The 17,482-nt window shown below is 38.0% G+C and overlaps 1 protein-coding gene across 1 annotated transcript in view; it reads right to left on the minus strand.

The window, feature by feature from the left end:
• Positions 1 to 17,125, minus strand: part of Itgbl1 (integrin subunit beta like 1) — a 172,912-nt gene extending 155,787 nt beyond the window's left edge. Inside the window, exons 1-2 of the mRNA XM_051195187.1 lie at positions 17,006 to 17,125; positions 15,996 to 16,213 (exon numbers count right to left, since the gene is read on the minus strand). Coding sequence (XP_051051144.1) covers positions 15,996 to 16,213; positions 17,006 to 17,103 — 316 coding nt within the window. The 5' untranslated portion in view covers positions 17,104 to 17,125. The remainder of the gene's footprint in view (positions 1 to 15,995; positions 16,214 to 17,005) is intronic.
• Positions 17,126 to 17,482: the final 357 nt, after the last annotated feature.

Consider the following 17,482-nt stretch of genomic DNA (forward strand, 5'->3'; position numbering starts at 1 on the left):
ATGTGTACCTAAAAATGCATCAATGAAATCAATATAGGTTATCAAGACCACTGTGAGAACTTACAGGCAATAAACTGCTTTCAAGGTTCAGGGAATAGTAAGAAAAAACTTTTAATGAATAGTGAGCTATATTAGTCAGTGTTCTGGGCTAGTCACAGAGATAACCAGAATGACAACTGAGATTAACCATTGAAAACCTGGGGAATTTATTCATTTTTTTCATGGTGGGAGAATCCCTTAACCTAGAGGCAGGAGGGAGGGACTAGTCCCTGCTCCAAATGACTTGACAGATTTTGATGATCCCTCCTGGAGGGCATCACCCTCTCTGTGGAATAGGGGGTGGGGGAATGGGACAGCATGGGAGGGGGAAGGGAAAAAATAATAAACATATATATGTATATAAATAAATCCTATTCTTTTCCTCTGACTTTCTCTTTTAAACAGATATGACAGAAAAGATAGTTTGTATCCTATGCACCTACCCATATAGTTAATATGTCTACTTTATGTTGCCTATGTAAACTAATCTGTCTTCTGTTTCTCATATTCCTTCTGTTAGTGGGATGACCTCTACCATTTCTGGAAGGTCAAGTCAGCTAGAGAATTTTCAGCCTTTATTAAGCCTGAAAAACTTTTTACTTCACATTTATCTTGAAAGACACTTAACAGATGACCAGCAATGATAGCTTAAGTGCTTCCAAATGTTTGTTCTGCAACTCAGACAACCTGAGTTTGATCTCAAAAACATCACATGGAAAGAACCAATTCCTGAAAGTTGTGCTGTGACCTCTACATGGGTGTCAGGTAACACACATCCTTACCTGCACTTACCAACATCATACATACACAATGTAATAATAATTAATAATATCCAATTTAATTAAAAACAGAAAGGAATTCTGCTTCACTGAATATAAACTTCCACGTCTATGCTACTTTGTTTTTATTTATTGCATTTTTTTTTACACTTTGAAGATGCAATTTAACAGTCTTTTGATGATGAAATCTGTGGTTATCCTTATCTGTGTACTCTGTATGTGAAACACTCTTTTGCTCTGGATATTGTTAAGATTTTCTCCTTATTACTGATCTCCAGTGATTTGGCTATGGTGTGTAACCATGGTGTTTTCTTCAGATTTGCTTTGCTTTTATATTTATTGTGATTTATGCTTGTGAACATGCTGTTTTCATCAAGTTTGAATGTTTTCAGCCATTATTTATTCAGATACTTCATCTACTGTCCACAGAATAAATCATACACTTGTGAGTCTATGAGGTCATTTAAAATTGCTTTACAGACAACTGCTGTTTTAATCCTTCTTTTTAAAAAGTGCAATCTTCTAACTTAAAATCCCTCTGATGCTCTACCTTCAAATTCATTAAGTTTATCTTCTGTTATTTACTCTGCTGTTAATTTCTTGATATATTTGTTTATTTGTGACAGATGTTTTGGTTTCCATATCTAGAAATGCAACTTGGGCCAACTGGCAACATTAACAAACCAAAATGACTGAAATTTTTCTTTTTTAGAAATTAAAGGAAACATGGCTCTTAAGTTAAAAAAAAAAAAAAAAACTAACCCATACAAATACTAAGTCCACAGCACGGAATATGTGAAGCCAGAGATTATTGTCTTTTTACTGGGTATTGTCTGATCCTTTCATGTTTCTCTTGGACATTGAAAAAGACTTTTTTGTGTGTGTATTTTTACTTATCTATTTTTTCATAAAAAAAATAAAGTTCAGAAAACTATTTGAAACAAATTAGCTAAAATGTTTCTTAGGAAATCCTGCAAATTTCTTTGTTTATCTGCTCTTGCACTTTTGAAAAATATCTATAAGTGGCATGTAACCGGACAAAAAGCAGGTAACAATAAACACAAATGTCCACTTCAGAAAAGAATAGAGGCTGATGAAGGCAATCACAGGGAAGCTCATCAGAGCTGCAATCCACCTCACATTTAGAAAGTCTTGCCATGTGAGGCTAGGCTATACAGGACACAGAGTTTCTGGTTTATCTCAGCTTTCTTTTGAAAAGGAGGTGATGAAATGGAATGTGTGATAAAGAGGACAGTTTACCCAAGGGCCTTCTCATTTTTTTTCATTTTCCTGCATTTCTAATTTCCCACTTCTGCAAGAAACCATCTGGGTAAAATGATCACTTATTGTTTTAAGAACATCAACATCATTCTACTTAAAGGAGTATGTAACAGGAATGACTTTGGCTTTCAAAAGTATGTGATATTAGTAAGAAGGTGAAAATATCTTTAAAGAAGGGAAATAATAATAGAAAGAAAATTAATTTTTCATTTTATTGTCAACACTTTCATCCTTGATAGTCTATATTTTCTCAGTAATTAAATAGTTGAGACCATGGAACTAAGATTTCTTTCTGGGTAGTGGAGGCCCGTAAGGTAAGGTATATGTTTTGTGTGAAAGTGGGCATTTTCTTACTCTGTGAGATCCACTGCCTAAACATTTTCCACTGCACTCCTAGGTGTTGTCCTTATCTTGATAATGTGTCTATTTAAATGACTTCAGCCTTTGGATCTTCATGTTGGTGGTATGACTAGAGCAAGCAAAATAGAACATTTCATTTATTCAATATTGTGACTGAGTTAGAACAGAGATGATCTTTGAATAAGGCTACTTGGATAATCAAAAAATTCTGAAGGACATGTTATTAATATCTGAAGCCTTATTAGTCACCAAGTGAGGGCCAGAAACAGGATTACCACAGTATTTAGAAGAGTTTGGTTTCTGGTACTGGTTGAGACTTAAGTTGGTAAGTAAAGACAAGTGTGTGTGAGTGTGTGTGTGTGTGTGTGTGTGTGTGTGTGTGTGTGTGTGTGTGCATGTGTTCATACCTTTATGGTCTTCAGATCAAAATGAATGTTAAAATTCAAAATTAGTCAAAACGTATGGAAAAACTAATCTGCAATTGATCTTCTCTGCAAAAATGAGAAGCACAGTTCACATTATGTGAATGAAAGCTATGATACCAACTAGTTTTTTTACAAGAACTGGCCTGACATCCAATAGTTTGATGATAGCACAGTTTAAGCTCTTAATACTTTTTTCTTAAGTAATATGGAAACTGTTGTTCAAAGATCTGAAAAATAGAAATCTACATAATAGTTCAAATAATAATTGATTCCAATGTTTTTTTTAAAGCCTTTAGACGAAAGCTTAAAAATAACCTATTCAAGGAACTAAACATATTATTTCCATTAAATATTCTCTTAAAGTAGAAAATGTGTGAAAATAAAATATTAAGTAGGAATGTATTATTTACTGAAGGACATCTGAAAATAGGCCTGTGTCTGACATGTGCCAGTAATTGGCATGATCTGCTACTACACTTTGTGGGATCTTCAGCACATTTTTAGAAGGATTATTTAGAAGGTACATAAATAGGCTACTGGGTATATTAAGCATAGTTCTGTTGACTTACAAGACCTTTTCTCTACTCCAGCTTCTCTCTTACCTACATCCCATTTCTATGTCAAATACATGACCTCATCTATAATTAATATTTTTACACACACCCTACATCCTACAGAGCCCATTTAATGTTGCTGGTGTGTGTTTAGGATTGACTGCCTAGGAAAGGATAACCAGCAGGGGTCTTGTTGCTGGATAAAACTATTTCTCCCTCTATAAATAGCTATGGTTGCCTGTATAACTTTATCTAAGTGTGGATGATTTAATTCTTACTTGAGTCAGGCTCCTAGTCAGAACACCAGTATCTGGATTTACCTGGTGATTCCTGTTGCCCATGGATATGATATTGTACAGTGCAAGTTAAGAGTTCTGAGTCAGAGCTCTGAGAGACCACACATAATTCTTCTTGCTTTGGCCTTTCTCTCATCTTGCATGACAAAAGCAAGCTGTGCAGAACATGGAAATCACATAGTTTAAACCTGAACCAGTCTGAATCCTGGACTCTGGCTTTATCATAGTTGCACTTCATTTTCAACACTGAGAAATAAATGGATTTTTTTTATAAGACACTGAATTGGGAGTGGTTTGTCACACATCATTCTTGCAGCAACAAAGCTGTAGTTCTCAAGTACAATATTATAGAAGACAATACTGTGCTTGAGGATTATACGACATAATTGGATATGGGGATGAGTTTATAAACTTAACAGTGGGAGTAGCTTCTTCTGAGCTCTCAATTCACACAGGTATTTTTTTCCCTTGAGTCCTCATACTCACAGTAAGAATATGGGGAGGATATAGATGCATGCAAAAGTCAGTTTACTCCCTCAAATCACAGTTAAAAATGAATAGAACCAACTTCTCAACCCAGAAAGTTCTTTTCCCACCTCTTCACTATTCTGCCTCTTGAAATTTCACACATGAAAATGATTTAATAATTGTAGCTTGATACTACATTTTGTTGTTTGAATTGCAGAGAAAAGATTTAATATCACCGGGTAAATACAGATACCTGTGCTACTCTTCCTAATCCTCCACAAATAGCTCCACCAACTAGGAACCAAATATTCAAACATATATAAAGTCCACTTTCATTCAAACCACCACATTTCACTTGAGCCTGTCTTTTAACAAAAATAATTTGTTATTCTCTCCCCAATGTTTAATACCCTTTATCTCTTGCTCAAACTCAGGGCTCCCATGTCATTCCCTTTAGCTGTCCCTTCTGTGCAATGAAGAATGCAGACTATTTTGTTTTAAAGAACCACATGGCTACATGGTAAATTTTGTTGTGTTTCCAATAGGTAATCCGTGAGCAGGGAAATTAAGGATCCAATTTTATAAAACATCGTTGCCTCTGTTACAATAAATTGTAGGCACTGGGCAGTAATTAAATATAGACTGCCTTGGCATCTGTCCAAATTTTGTTTCAGGAGGCTATGTGGATACAAATAATTAAATACTCAAATCTATACATGATGTATACAGCATCTGCATATCAAATATACATATCCTTTCATAAATTTCAAATTCTCTCTATATTGTATGTTGCATGGTACAATACAATAAATACATTTTTACTTTTACTGTATTGTTCAGAGAAAAATAACAAAATTCAGCAAATGTGTGCCTTTTTCCTGAATATTTTTTTGACCCTCAAATGGTTACATTCACAGAGAGAGATCTGGAATACACAGAGAGTAGTGATTGTTTATGGAAGAAAAGTTCTTGAAACCTTCAGGGAAAGTAGAGAGTTCAAGATGAGCTGAAAGTCATTCTGCATTTCTCTAGGTTCACATTTCTTTCATCTCAAAAGAGCCACACATATATTAAAACTGGTGTAACTGTATTTTTAGAGTTTCCTTTATGGTTGTTTTAATATATAAGAACAAAAAAAAAAACAGAGATAGGTTTTCTAACATGACAATCAATAAATCCAAAAAAATCTGTCATTAACAAAATAGGTGTTCATGAGAACACCCTGTCTACGTTTTATTTTTATTATTTTGTTTGTTTGTTTTACTTTTAGGGACAGGGAAAATTACAGGTTGCATGGTTTCTTCCCATTATTTGACTCAGGAGGATTTTTATAATAGTTAATGTAGAATAGATTCCCTTGAGGGACTCCAATCATGACTAAGAAGAAAGTGTCCTGCCCTGATATGGCACATACCGTGTACCATTAATTTCTGTAACTGTGACTTCTTTGAACATTATATCCAGAAGGTATTCCTTCTGCAATATTTAAGCTTTTATGTGCATTCACTAACAAGGGGCACAAATGAAAATCAGCATTTGATATTAAAAATAATATTTTATGTTAAAATAAAAAAGAAGCCTCTTGAAAATTATGTCTCTCTTTCATTTCTTAAAAAATTTATGAAAATGGTTTCCCAAAATATGTAATTTCACTTTAGAAATGTGCTTCAAGACAATCCTCATATTGATTTTAGGAAGGGCAAATTTTTACTCAGGATTTCTCAGGCTGACAAAGAAGTATATCCACTAATTCTTAAAAGTTATGAAAATTAAATTCACATATATGAAAATATTTCCAACAAATCATGTGGAAATGTAAGTTGATTACTCTCACTATTCTCTTGTGTTATTGATTCAGCATTAAATCCAAGGCTCCAATCCATCCAAGCAGGCAATTGAGAGGACATTATCCACTATATCAAATATTCTCTTTCTTAAAACAAATGAATTATTTTTAGGTCAAAACAGCTGTTAGAGTTTATGTAACAACTGGTGTTGAATGAGAAAGTAAAAGTCTATAACTTGTGCTTTGTATTTTGTGGAATGAAAGACTTCAAGGCCAAGTCATTTTCCTTAGAAAAATAACTAGTTTCATGGAACTATTCTGCACAGGATATAATGGTAGCTCTGAAAGCACATTAATGATCAATTAGGAAATACATTTAGTATGTTTTGATTTTCTGAATTTGGTTCCTCACTCTTTCCCATGAACTTAGTAACAAATATATAAGTACCACTTTGCCACAAAGAGAAATGTGAATACCCACACTTATAAAATTCTTAGTATTTTCTAGTCTGTATTTCCCTAAGAAATTCCATGATAACATAATGTATCAGAAAATTCAGGTGGGTAGCTATCTCCTTGGAATCATTTGGCATTTGAACTAGAAACAGTTCATAGACAATTACTATAGTATGGCTTGGAGAAGCGACACTTATTTAACAGTATGAGGGAAGACTTGGGTAGAGTAAGGTCAGGCCACTCGCCTTATAAAGTCCTTATTCTTTTCTTCCCGTTATAAAGCCGTCATTCTTCTATTCAACCCTTAGTAAGATGATTGGAATAGATGGAATAGTGAGTTCTATTACAAGATACAGTTTCTTACTTGCCAGGAAATGTGATTCTTGAAAAGACAAAGTATTCTTTTTCCAGAGAAAATGAGATTTGTAACCTTCTCCCAGCTCTCTATCTTTATCAATTTAAGAGTTAATGGAAGATAGCTTGAGAATTCACCTGTGCAGAGGCCTAAAATCACCACAGAAAATCCCCCGTGGCACCCCCAGTCCCAGAAGTATTAGACTTCACTCTCTTAGGTGTGATCCCAGCCCTTGAATTGCAGACTAACCTTGGGAGCTAATTTCCCAAAGGACAAAATCTATTGCTCTGCTAGTTCACTGATCTGAAGCTCTCTCTTGCCAAGATCAGGAAACTAGGAAGACAGCTTTTCTATCACTTGCCTGTAGGTGGGAATTCCCTTGTGCATGTCTACAAAGCCAACTCATGGGAGTGGAAATGCTGACATGAATGTGCAAAAGCCAGAGTGCCAGAAAGCTGTGCAGGCAAGCTCGCACTTGCGTGTGTGGAGAATTTTAAACTAAAGCCCAGAATACAAAGTTCTATATCAAAACAAAACACACAAGAAGACAAAATAGTCTCATAAGATAATATGCTGAGCCACTACTCAGTGAAATTCTTTTACTAGTGTATTCCTAGTATAAAGTAAGGGTGATAATAAGATTATTAAGAAATTAAGAACTAAGGAGGGAAAGATACTCATTGTCTGTTTTGGTTTGTGTGTGGATGTAGTTGTTTGTGACAAATATTCATGCATGTATTAGAAAACATGAAGGTACACATAAAGCTTGCATTGGTAGCTTCAGGAGCTGTAATTAACCAGAAAGAATGAATTATAACACACATGTTTAACTTTCTTCAATACAAATTACATGTACTCAGGCATAGAAGTGGCAAAGGGAAAGGGGAGTAAATAATAGCTTAGATACATGGAGAGTCTGTCATTGCATTTCATTGACAGAGGTCCTAGGTGGTCATGGAATGTGGGTAGAAAAGGCCCATGCTTTTCTGAGATTCCTGGTGTATGCTTTCCAGTATGAGCAAGTCAGTAGCCGGGTTGACGACACAGAATAATCCAAACAAAACTCACCTCAAACTCCAAAAAACAAGCAAACAAACAAACAAAACAAGCAAAATCATCAACGTTGTCTTTGAACCGTGGGAATAACATATAGGATTGAGTTGATCTAATGAATTTCAGTATTAGGCCTTTTCTAGAGACATGACAAGATGATGCTGAACTTCAAAAGGTCTGAGCATCAATTGGAACCTGTCTCTACCTGAAAAATAATGATCTCTATTGATTGCTTATCTGTTCAAATTTACAGATACATAATATATTTCATTGTATACAACATCATGTATTATATATTGTTATACAGATAATATGTGTGTGTGTGTGTGTATACAAATATATTTTAGGTAACAGTTGGCATACTTGTAGCTTGCATGGTTATCATGTCTGTGGAGAGGACAGAACACTTATGAATACACTGCGCTGATCCCTTTATAGAAAATTTGCATAGTTTTAATAAATTCTGTTTATTCAGATAAATTGAGGACTTTTAATATTGAACTAATTTTTCAGTAATATTCCCCAGGGTGAAAATTATGCTCATTTCAGAAATGATTAAACCGAGTCTTGCTGGATTTGTCCAAGCCGATAACAACTAGAAAGCAGATGAAATGACATGGAAATGGGTCTTCCAGCTCTCCTGAAATCAAGTCACCAATGTGATGGGAGATGATGGGAGATGTCATTCTGTAAATATGTTTCTATTATTGGTTAATGAATAAAGAACTGTTGGCAAATAGGAAGGCAAGATGGGTGGGGCTAGGAAATAAGGAGGAGAGGTAGTAAGGAGATTCAAGATACAGAGACTTGAGAGAGAAGAGGTCAAGATCCTCTCTCCAGTAAGATAAGACCATGTGGAAATACTTAGATTAATATAAATGGGTTAATATTTAAGACAGAGCTAGCCAATAAGAAACACTAACTGGCCAACAGCTTTGTATCTAATACAGCGTCTCTGTGTGTTATTTGGGGCTGATGTGGCTGTGGGACCAGGCTGGCAGAAAAAAAAAAACTGCTTGTAACACCACTGCATCTGTCCTATACTTTCTTCTATTCTAACAAACTTGAACGTTTTTAATACAACCATTATTTAACAAGGGTATAAACAAGATAAAACTTTTATTCCTGGGGCTAGAGATATGGTTAAATGGTTAAGAGCAGCACTTGCTGTGTTTTTTTCAGAGGAACCAGTGCAATTCCTAGTACTCACATTGTGTCATATAACCACCTGAAACTCCAGTTCCAGGGGATTCTAGTTTCCATGCATAACAGGAACAATGTGGTACAAAGACCTGTGTGTAAGCAAAGCACCCACACAATAATACAAAAGTGAATAAATATTTTGAAAATTAAGAACTGCCTCTCAACAAAAGAAAGGAAAGAAGAAACAAAGATGGAAGGAAGGATAAAGAGAGAGAAAGAAAGAAAGAGAGAGAGGGAGTGAGGGAGAGAGAGAGGGAGAGGGTAGAGAGGTAGGAAGGAAGCAAGGAAAGAAATGAAAGAAGAAAGAACTTCCTTCTTCAAATGCACATGAGCTGTCTTGAGTTACACTGCCCAGGTACAGAGGAGCTGATCAATGGAGTCTCTAAGACAGTACATCCAGTATCTTATAGCTATCACTTTGTCACAGTGGCCTCCTTGTGCATCTCTTGATTCAAAGTGTACACTCCAAGCAATATAGGAGATGTACAGTTAAAACAGTTCCCTCTACATCATCCCCTGTTAATCCACTCCACTCTATGCATCTTCATCCAGAGTAGCAGAGGAATATCCAGCAGAGAATATTACCTGCTGTTACACTCACTTTGTACTATCCCTATCTCCTTTGCACAGACAAGGAAGCAAAGTTTATGACTGAGTTACAACGGCATGTAAGGAAACTAAATATTGAAAACAGCAACTGCACTAAAAACACAAACTTTAGTTTTTCTTCACATGTGTACTAGAAGCTTTGTGCTATTCTGTGGAGGCCAAAGAAATTAAATTCTGTTGATAGCTCTGGGAAATAAATAGAGACTCAGCAGTGATACACAGGATTAAGCTTAGTAGCAGCAGGCGTTGATAAACATGGAACCTCTCCGTTGCCATTCGCATGCATAGCAACAGACAGTAAGGCAGTGACCCTACAGTAGACCAGAAAGTCTTCAAAAGTGTCCACTTTCTTGTTTCTGGGACTTACAGATTACCATGCATGACAAAAGGAACATCAGTGGTTTTGACAAGGGGCTGGGTCTTAAGATGAAAAGCTCTCCCTGGGTTATTGAAGTGGGTCTGGCCTAATGGTCCTGAAAAGTGAACAATGAGAAGAAAAGACAACAGAAGACACTGAGAAATGGAAGCACGAGAAGGATTAGACAGCCTTGTTATGGTTCCGACACAGACATTGCCAGGAGTAAGCCTACAGACTGGAGCACAGTGGACTTAGCTGCAGACAAACTAGCATTGTAGTCATAAATGCACAGGGAAAGAATTCTCTCAACACAGAATAACCAGAAGCAGATTATCCCACAGGGCCTCCTTAAAGGGAGCGTCTATCCATAACTCAGCCCTGGCAGTTCCAGACCAGCCCTCTAATCTGCATAACTATACTAGAATCCACTTGTGTTCTTAAAAAACGTAAGACTGTAAAATTTGTTATGACTGCAAGAAAAAAAAACAGATACAAGGACATGACATGGGATGCAGAAAGATGTTCTGTGTTCCATTATAAATCTTCAGACAGAACCGGAGGGGGGCGAGGGAAGGAAGACAAATGAGGGATACAGGGGACTCTGCTCCTATGGCATGAGTATTGGTCACTCACCTCAAGACCAATAACATTGTCACTCAAGATCAGATGAGACAATATGTGACTGAGACCAAGACAGCAGAGTAGTTTGGGGTAGGGGTGAGGTTACAATACAAATAGACATGGGAGGTTGGATTTAGCTTTACATCTCAAACTACATTAAAGACTTTCAGAAATCTGTGCAGAAAGTACAGTCTTTGCAAATTTAAGAGGTGTCACATAAATGCATTTTTCCTTTCTTTTTTTGAGGGAAATTATGAAAAAATAAGGCAGAGCTTGCCATAATCTGAATTAATTGACTTAGGTATCCTAAGGTTATAAAGATGATCTCCTACGTTTTCAAGAGCAAGTAATAAGCACAGCCAAGGTGTTGGGGTCTCCAAGATAGAACTTCAGAATGATATCCACCTCACCTGGTAAAACTGAGAAAAATGATGTGAGTAGCTGGTACTGTAAGAGAAAGACTTTAACTTTTATATATCACTTGGGATAATACAAGGTGCATTTGCCTAAAGCAGATGAGTCTAAGAGATAAGTCCCCCAAATGCTCATGTAAAGGAGCAATCTAGTACTGGTGACCCTAATCCAAAATTACAAGTAGTGTCAAGACCATGAAGGTGAGGCATAAAAGGCAGTAAAGATAGAGTGTGTCCAGTATGGTGCTCCAGCAGAGAGAAAAAGTATAGACTAGCAGTGATCTTAGTCCCCGCCCCCCACCAGAGCCTTTGTTTCAATCCACAGAGATGGGAAGAGGAAGCTAAGCCCAATCAGGACTAGACAAAGACAAAATAGTGGGCAAAGAATATTGCATAAGGCTTGAAGAAAAGCAAATGAAGAACAGAAGATGACTAAGAGAGGAAAAACCAAAGATTAAATCCATAAAAATAGGATTGGATAGAAATGACTCAATCGTCTAAAAGATATCATAACTATGTGGCAGAAAACCAGGTCAAATAGTCCTCAGGTTATGAAAATTCAGAGAGTATAATAGTCTTACAAAACATATCACCCCATGGTAGTTATTTAACTGTGTAAAAGTCAGAAATAACTGCAAGAAAATACCATATTCCAAAGATATTCAATTTTATTTCCATTATTTATATTTGTGTTTGTGCATAGAAGTTAATGCAGTTAAAAATATTAAATAACATGAATACATGAATAAAATACATAACTCAAATATACTTATGAATAAACATGTAAATTATTTGGAACATCATGTCTGATACAAGTTTCTTCATAACCATAAGGATATTGTTACCTCCAAAGACACTGAGTTCAGAGAAATTTAATAATTGGTTTACAGTTATCAATTCAAACCAGTTAAAAGGTCAGACCAGATTCCCATTCCATCCCAGGAGTCTTGTTTGATGAAATACAGAGTTGCATTCCTCCAGCAATAGTTGTGCATTTCATGGTATTTCTACACAAAACACTGTTCTTCAATAAGGACTACAATCCATTGGCTAAGGGTCACCTAATTCTTTTCCTGACTTTTTTATCCCATTCACTCAGATCTCGCTCTTTTCATTCATTATCTCGCTTATCCTAGAGTGTCAAATCACAAGAAAAATGTTTAAAAATAGGTTTTAAAACCGTCCCGATTCTGCCCTGCTCTCTCTCCCTTGGGCTGCAGATGTACATAGCGTTTAAACTACATCCACTGGGTCTGCCCCACCCTGTGCCCTGGTGCATTATGTCACTTCTCATGAACCAGACACAAGCCATCACTGCTATGTTCCTGAATGCAACAGCTCCTAGCTGTTGTTTAAGAGACACAAACTTTGCTAAGGTTTAAGGCTCTACCTCACTTCCTCAACTATAACTTCCTCTAACAGGCTCCATTTCTGCTTTAACTGTGGTGCTAAGATCCAGCCAAGCAGCCTTGTGTCCTTCACTATTCTGAGTGCATCCAATATGCCTTCCCAAATGGCAGCTGGTACCTGAGTTCTTAGAACTTCAAGTCTTTATTTCCTTTTAACTAACAATTCCCTATCCTTAAAGTCTTACATCAACGATCTCCTATTTTTAACAAAATTATAGCCACATTCTACCTGACTGAATGGAATTCCCACTGGAATTATACCCTAAACTTGATAGTACTTGGTACTTGGTAGTTCTGGTAGCCTCCTAACCCATGGTTAGCCACAGCATAGCCCCAGCTTCCCAACCACCTCAACAGTAGAGAGACAACTAAACACATAGTACCTTGTGCTACCTAAATTGATATCAGTAGTTGTTCCCAATTATGAACACTACTAAAAAGAATGCCAAAGATATCAGATTTCCCTGGAGCTTGAGTTACAAGGTGTTGCGAACTACCACTGCCATGGGTTCTGGGGATTGAATTTGGTTCCACTATAAGAGCAATGAGTGCTCTTAACTATGAGTCACCTCTCTAGTCCCCTATTTTATTTTTATTATATTTATGGGGGGTGTTCTGCACCCATGAGAACAACACTGAACTATCTATCGTGTGTGTGTGTGTGTGTGTGTGTGTGTGTGTGTGTGTGTGTTATTCAAGACAGGGTTTCTTTGTGTAGCTCTGGCTATTCTGGAACTCAGTCTGTAGACCAGACGAGCCTCAAGCTCACAGAGATACACCTGTCTCTGCCTCAAGAGTGCTGGGATTAAAGGCATGTGCTATATACCTTCATTTTCAGTGTTACATTTCAAAAGTAACTCAAAAATCTTTTTAGCAAGTGAATGTTTTATTTGAAGCATGTCATTGCTGTTCATGGTTCTTATCCAGCTTTAGAAATACCAAGCTAAAGTTTGTTTTCATACAAGGAAACATGCTGCTGTTCTCACAGACATACTTTACCAAAATTAGTTTATCCCACAATAAACCATCACATCCCTAGGAATAGTCACTAGCCAGATCTGTAAGCTGGAGAAGTAAGACATAGATTCAGGTGCCACTGGCAAAAACATACTTGTGGTAGTGTGGACATTTTTCAACCAGCTTAAATTAAAATAAGTACAGTTCTTATGATTCATAGTGTAAGAATCCTAACTGACTATGCTCTAAAAGGGCACAGTGTGCATAACGCAGATGTTTTGAGGTTAGGCCAAAACTGCTATCCTTGCTTGACCTTTGGAGCCTCAAATCAGTAACAGGCCTCAGCTACATGAAGATAATTAAACTGATCTTACAGTCACAAATACTCAACAACCATAAAACCAGGCTACCTATTTATCTTTCTACAAATCCACCAATACATCTATCTGTCTATGCATAACAACATTATACATATCAATAAATTAGTATGCGTGAGCACTCACTTCTTGTCAGATACCACCTGAAATATTTCACACATATTAAACTTCACAATTCTATAGAAGGCTGCTACCGTTAAGATGTCCATGGGGGGTGGGGGATGGAGAAATGAATCTACAGTTGAAAGCAATTTTTTTTCTTTACTTTTGCAGAAGACCTTGGTTGGTCCCCTGTACGCAAATGATAGCTCACAACAATCTATAACTGTGTTCCCAAGGATTGGACACCTGCCTCTGAGCTGTACAGGAACCAGACACACATGTAGTATATACATGGATACATTCAGGGAAAATTTTGTATACATAAAATAAATGGTTTCTAGAGATTTCTATTCTTCAGATGAAGAAATGAAGGCGTAGGTATTTAAGTAACTGTCTGAGTTCGAATAGCCAGGTGGATTAGGATTTGAAGTGTCAAATTTTCTGACAGATTCTATCCCCCAACTAGTCTGGAGTGTAGGGGGGGGCGGGATTTGTTTTCCTTAAAATGGGAAATCTCAGTGGCCGCCGCCCGTCAATGTACATTCTTCTACAAGTGAGAGTGTCAGAAGGGTATATGTATTCCACTGGGCTGTGAAAAACAGATATATTTTGCCTTCTATGGAAAAGTCCTGCACTTAGTATCAAGAAGGAAGAAATCCAGTGACTAAGATGTTGTAAGTAAACAACCAGTCCCTCCAAGGAAGGAGAAAGGACTCCAAAGCCCATAGCATCACAAAGCCAGATTCACAGCAAGGCACCAGCCAAGGCCCTTTGTAGGAAAGCTTATGGGGTGGCACCCAGCCATCATTGCTGGCTTTACTGGCTAAACACTGCATCCCACCACTTTATTTTCTAATCAAATAGTAACACCAAAAACCCTGCAAATGTTGCTCAAAATTCATACCATCGTGAAGGTCTTGCCAGAGAGACTGGGTGACAGCTGCATTTGGAATAAAATAGCAGATAAAACATCACTTTCATTCCAAGGAGTCACCCCTAACAACTCAAGCTTGAAACTAATGTCTTTAAAATAACAAGGGTTGAGTCAGGGGCCTTGCAAGGCTTCACAAACTAACCACCTATGCCCCTCTGAGTTACCTCTAGGATTATTTTTTTCTGAATCATAGAGCCTAAATATTAGAGCTGTCCTGATGGCCTCTTGGGCCCAGGTACTAAGGAAAAGCATTGTTGTTATAAGTTTGGTTTTTATGTCTTGATGTTATTGTTGGACATCTTAGTCTTAGCAGCCTCCAGGGTAAAATAACTTGCTTTGTTTTCCTACTAATCAGCCAAACCCTGCTTGGCACACATCATGTTGACTTTTGCTAGTAGAGTTCCTGCGTTGGTAACAGTAAATTAACTGAGGCTCCTAGCCACCATTAAAAGACACAGTTCTGTGAAACTGTTAAAGAAGTTAAGGGTTCTGACCCTTCCCAGTATCAGAGCTTGAGTTATGCTTTCAAGTGTGCAAGCGAAACAAACAAACATGCTTTCACTCCATGCTTATGAGATAGCACATTTCACTGCAGCTCACAATTCCAAGCAGTTAAAATGAAAGGCTTTTTATTCCTTTCCCTGCAGTGATTTTAGAAGTGTATCTGTTTCTATGAAGAACCCCTGAGAGTCAAAAGGGAAAATCAAACTCAAAGATACTGCCTCCTTGATTTTGAGGAAAATAGAACTCCACCGTATTTCCTATAAAATGAGGAACATAATTTTCAAATATGATTGACATGTCCAATACGGATCAGGGAGACCCTCAAGGTAACACCATCTGTGAGGCTCTGAAGAGTCTAGCTCATGATGAGGAGCCACAGGAGAGGCAGGTGAAATGTATGAGGTCAATGGTGTGTGTGTGTGTGTGTGTGTGTGTGTGTGTGTGTGTGTGTGTGTGTGTGAGTGTGTGTGAGTGTATGTGTACATATACGTTTATAATTTCCATTTAAATGAGGTCCAATGAGGAGGAGAAATACTGTAATAAATAATGCCGAAATTGCATAGAAGTATGGCCTTCTCTGATTGCAATTACTTAACTCAGAGCCTGATTGGAGGCAGGTAGCCCCCCCCAACCCCCCACAGGGAATAGCACCTTACCTGCGCAGGTTTTCCCATCGTAGGTCTCGCACACCCACTCGTGACACTCACAAAGTGGTCCAAAATAGGTGCCAGGTTCAGTCACTTGACAGATGCAGACCCCGCACTCGCAACGGCCACGGTCATGGCACAGCGCGCCCCCTGGGGGTTGCCCAGGTGCACGACATCTGCGCTCAGACTCGGCCCTGGAAAGCCTGCAGGGGGCGCCAGACGAGCTCCTGCATGAGATAAGAAAGACAACAGCTAGCTAGGCCATGGTCAGACACAAGCCCCGCCTCTTCTTCTCCCAGCCCACTCTCCCCCTCCGATCTGTGGAAAAGAAGCCTCCCGCCTCATTTTTCTGCGGGCCAAGCATGCCTCTGAAGGGCTGTGTTTTAACCATGACTGGAAATAGCGCCTTCCAAGTAGACAGAGGTGATGGCCCCTTGCTCCTTGGCGGATTGCCACTTAATCTTAAATGCACATTTTGATTAAATGCAAATTAGTATGAAGTATGATACTTGGCTGGCTTTTTGTTTCTTCTGGTAGCTACAAAAGAGATGAATGACAAATGTGTAGGAAAAGTTTTATGTATCATGTATAAAGTAGGAAGAAATGCTTTTAAATTGTGTTTGAAGCAGACCTTAAGAACTCTACTTTTAATAAAAAGTTGAAATGGAACTCGTTGTCGATTTCAAAATGCAAATAAAGATGTGCCAGGGCCATCAAGCATATTAGAAATAAAGCTGCCATACAGGCTACGGGGTTACAGAGGTATGCGTAAGTAAATCTTTTACTTGAGGTAAAAATAAATCTACCCTCCCTTGCACGTATTTGCAGAGGGAAAAATGATGTTTCATTCAATGAGCATTTTTTGGAGGCTAGATAAGGGGTAACAGGTTGAAAACAGTTTATCGCAGGTCCGATTTAGTAACTGCTCTTGGCTTAGGCGAAGTCAGTCATTTGCAAGCTTGAGTTCTGCCACGTACAACGCAGCAGGTCTGTCTCAAAGAATAATAAACCAAACTTACCTCAGAGAGGGAGAGAAGCTTTGGGGAACAGCTGACAGCCCAACGAAGAGAAGGGAGGATAGCAGCAACAAGAAGTTCCTGAAACCGGGAAGATGCATGCTGAGCTTGCAGGCAGGAGGGCAGGCCAGCTACTCTGCCTGCCTCAAGGTGGGGCTTTCACAGCAGGCAACTGGAGGGAGAGGTATCACCAGCAGATGTCCAGGCAGAAAGTACTTGGGACACCCCCAACTCGCAAGTTCTGGGCTCCTCCTGGAGGCTCAGTTGCCTGCAAGGACTTGGGCAGTGGAACCGCTCTGGGCGGGGTGCTAGAGCCAAACCCCTCCAGTGGAGAGTCTAGGCAGGGAAGTAATTAGAAACAGTTGTACAAGCAGATGGTTTATTTTGACATTTTAAAAAAAGTGTCCTATTCACAGATTTGGAAAAAAAAAATCACGTCTTTCTTCAAGTACAGGCCCCAAAAATATTTAACAAGAGGAT

The sequence above is a fragment of the Phodopus roborovskii genome, unplaced genomic scaffold (genome assembly GCF_943737965.1).
Source record: "Phodopus roborovskii unplaced genomic scaffold, PHOROB, whole genome shotgun sequence".
In the NCBI taxonomy this organism is placed as follows: Eukaryota; Metazoa; Chordata; class Mammalia; order Rodentia; family Cricetidae; genus Phodopus; species Phodopus roborovskii.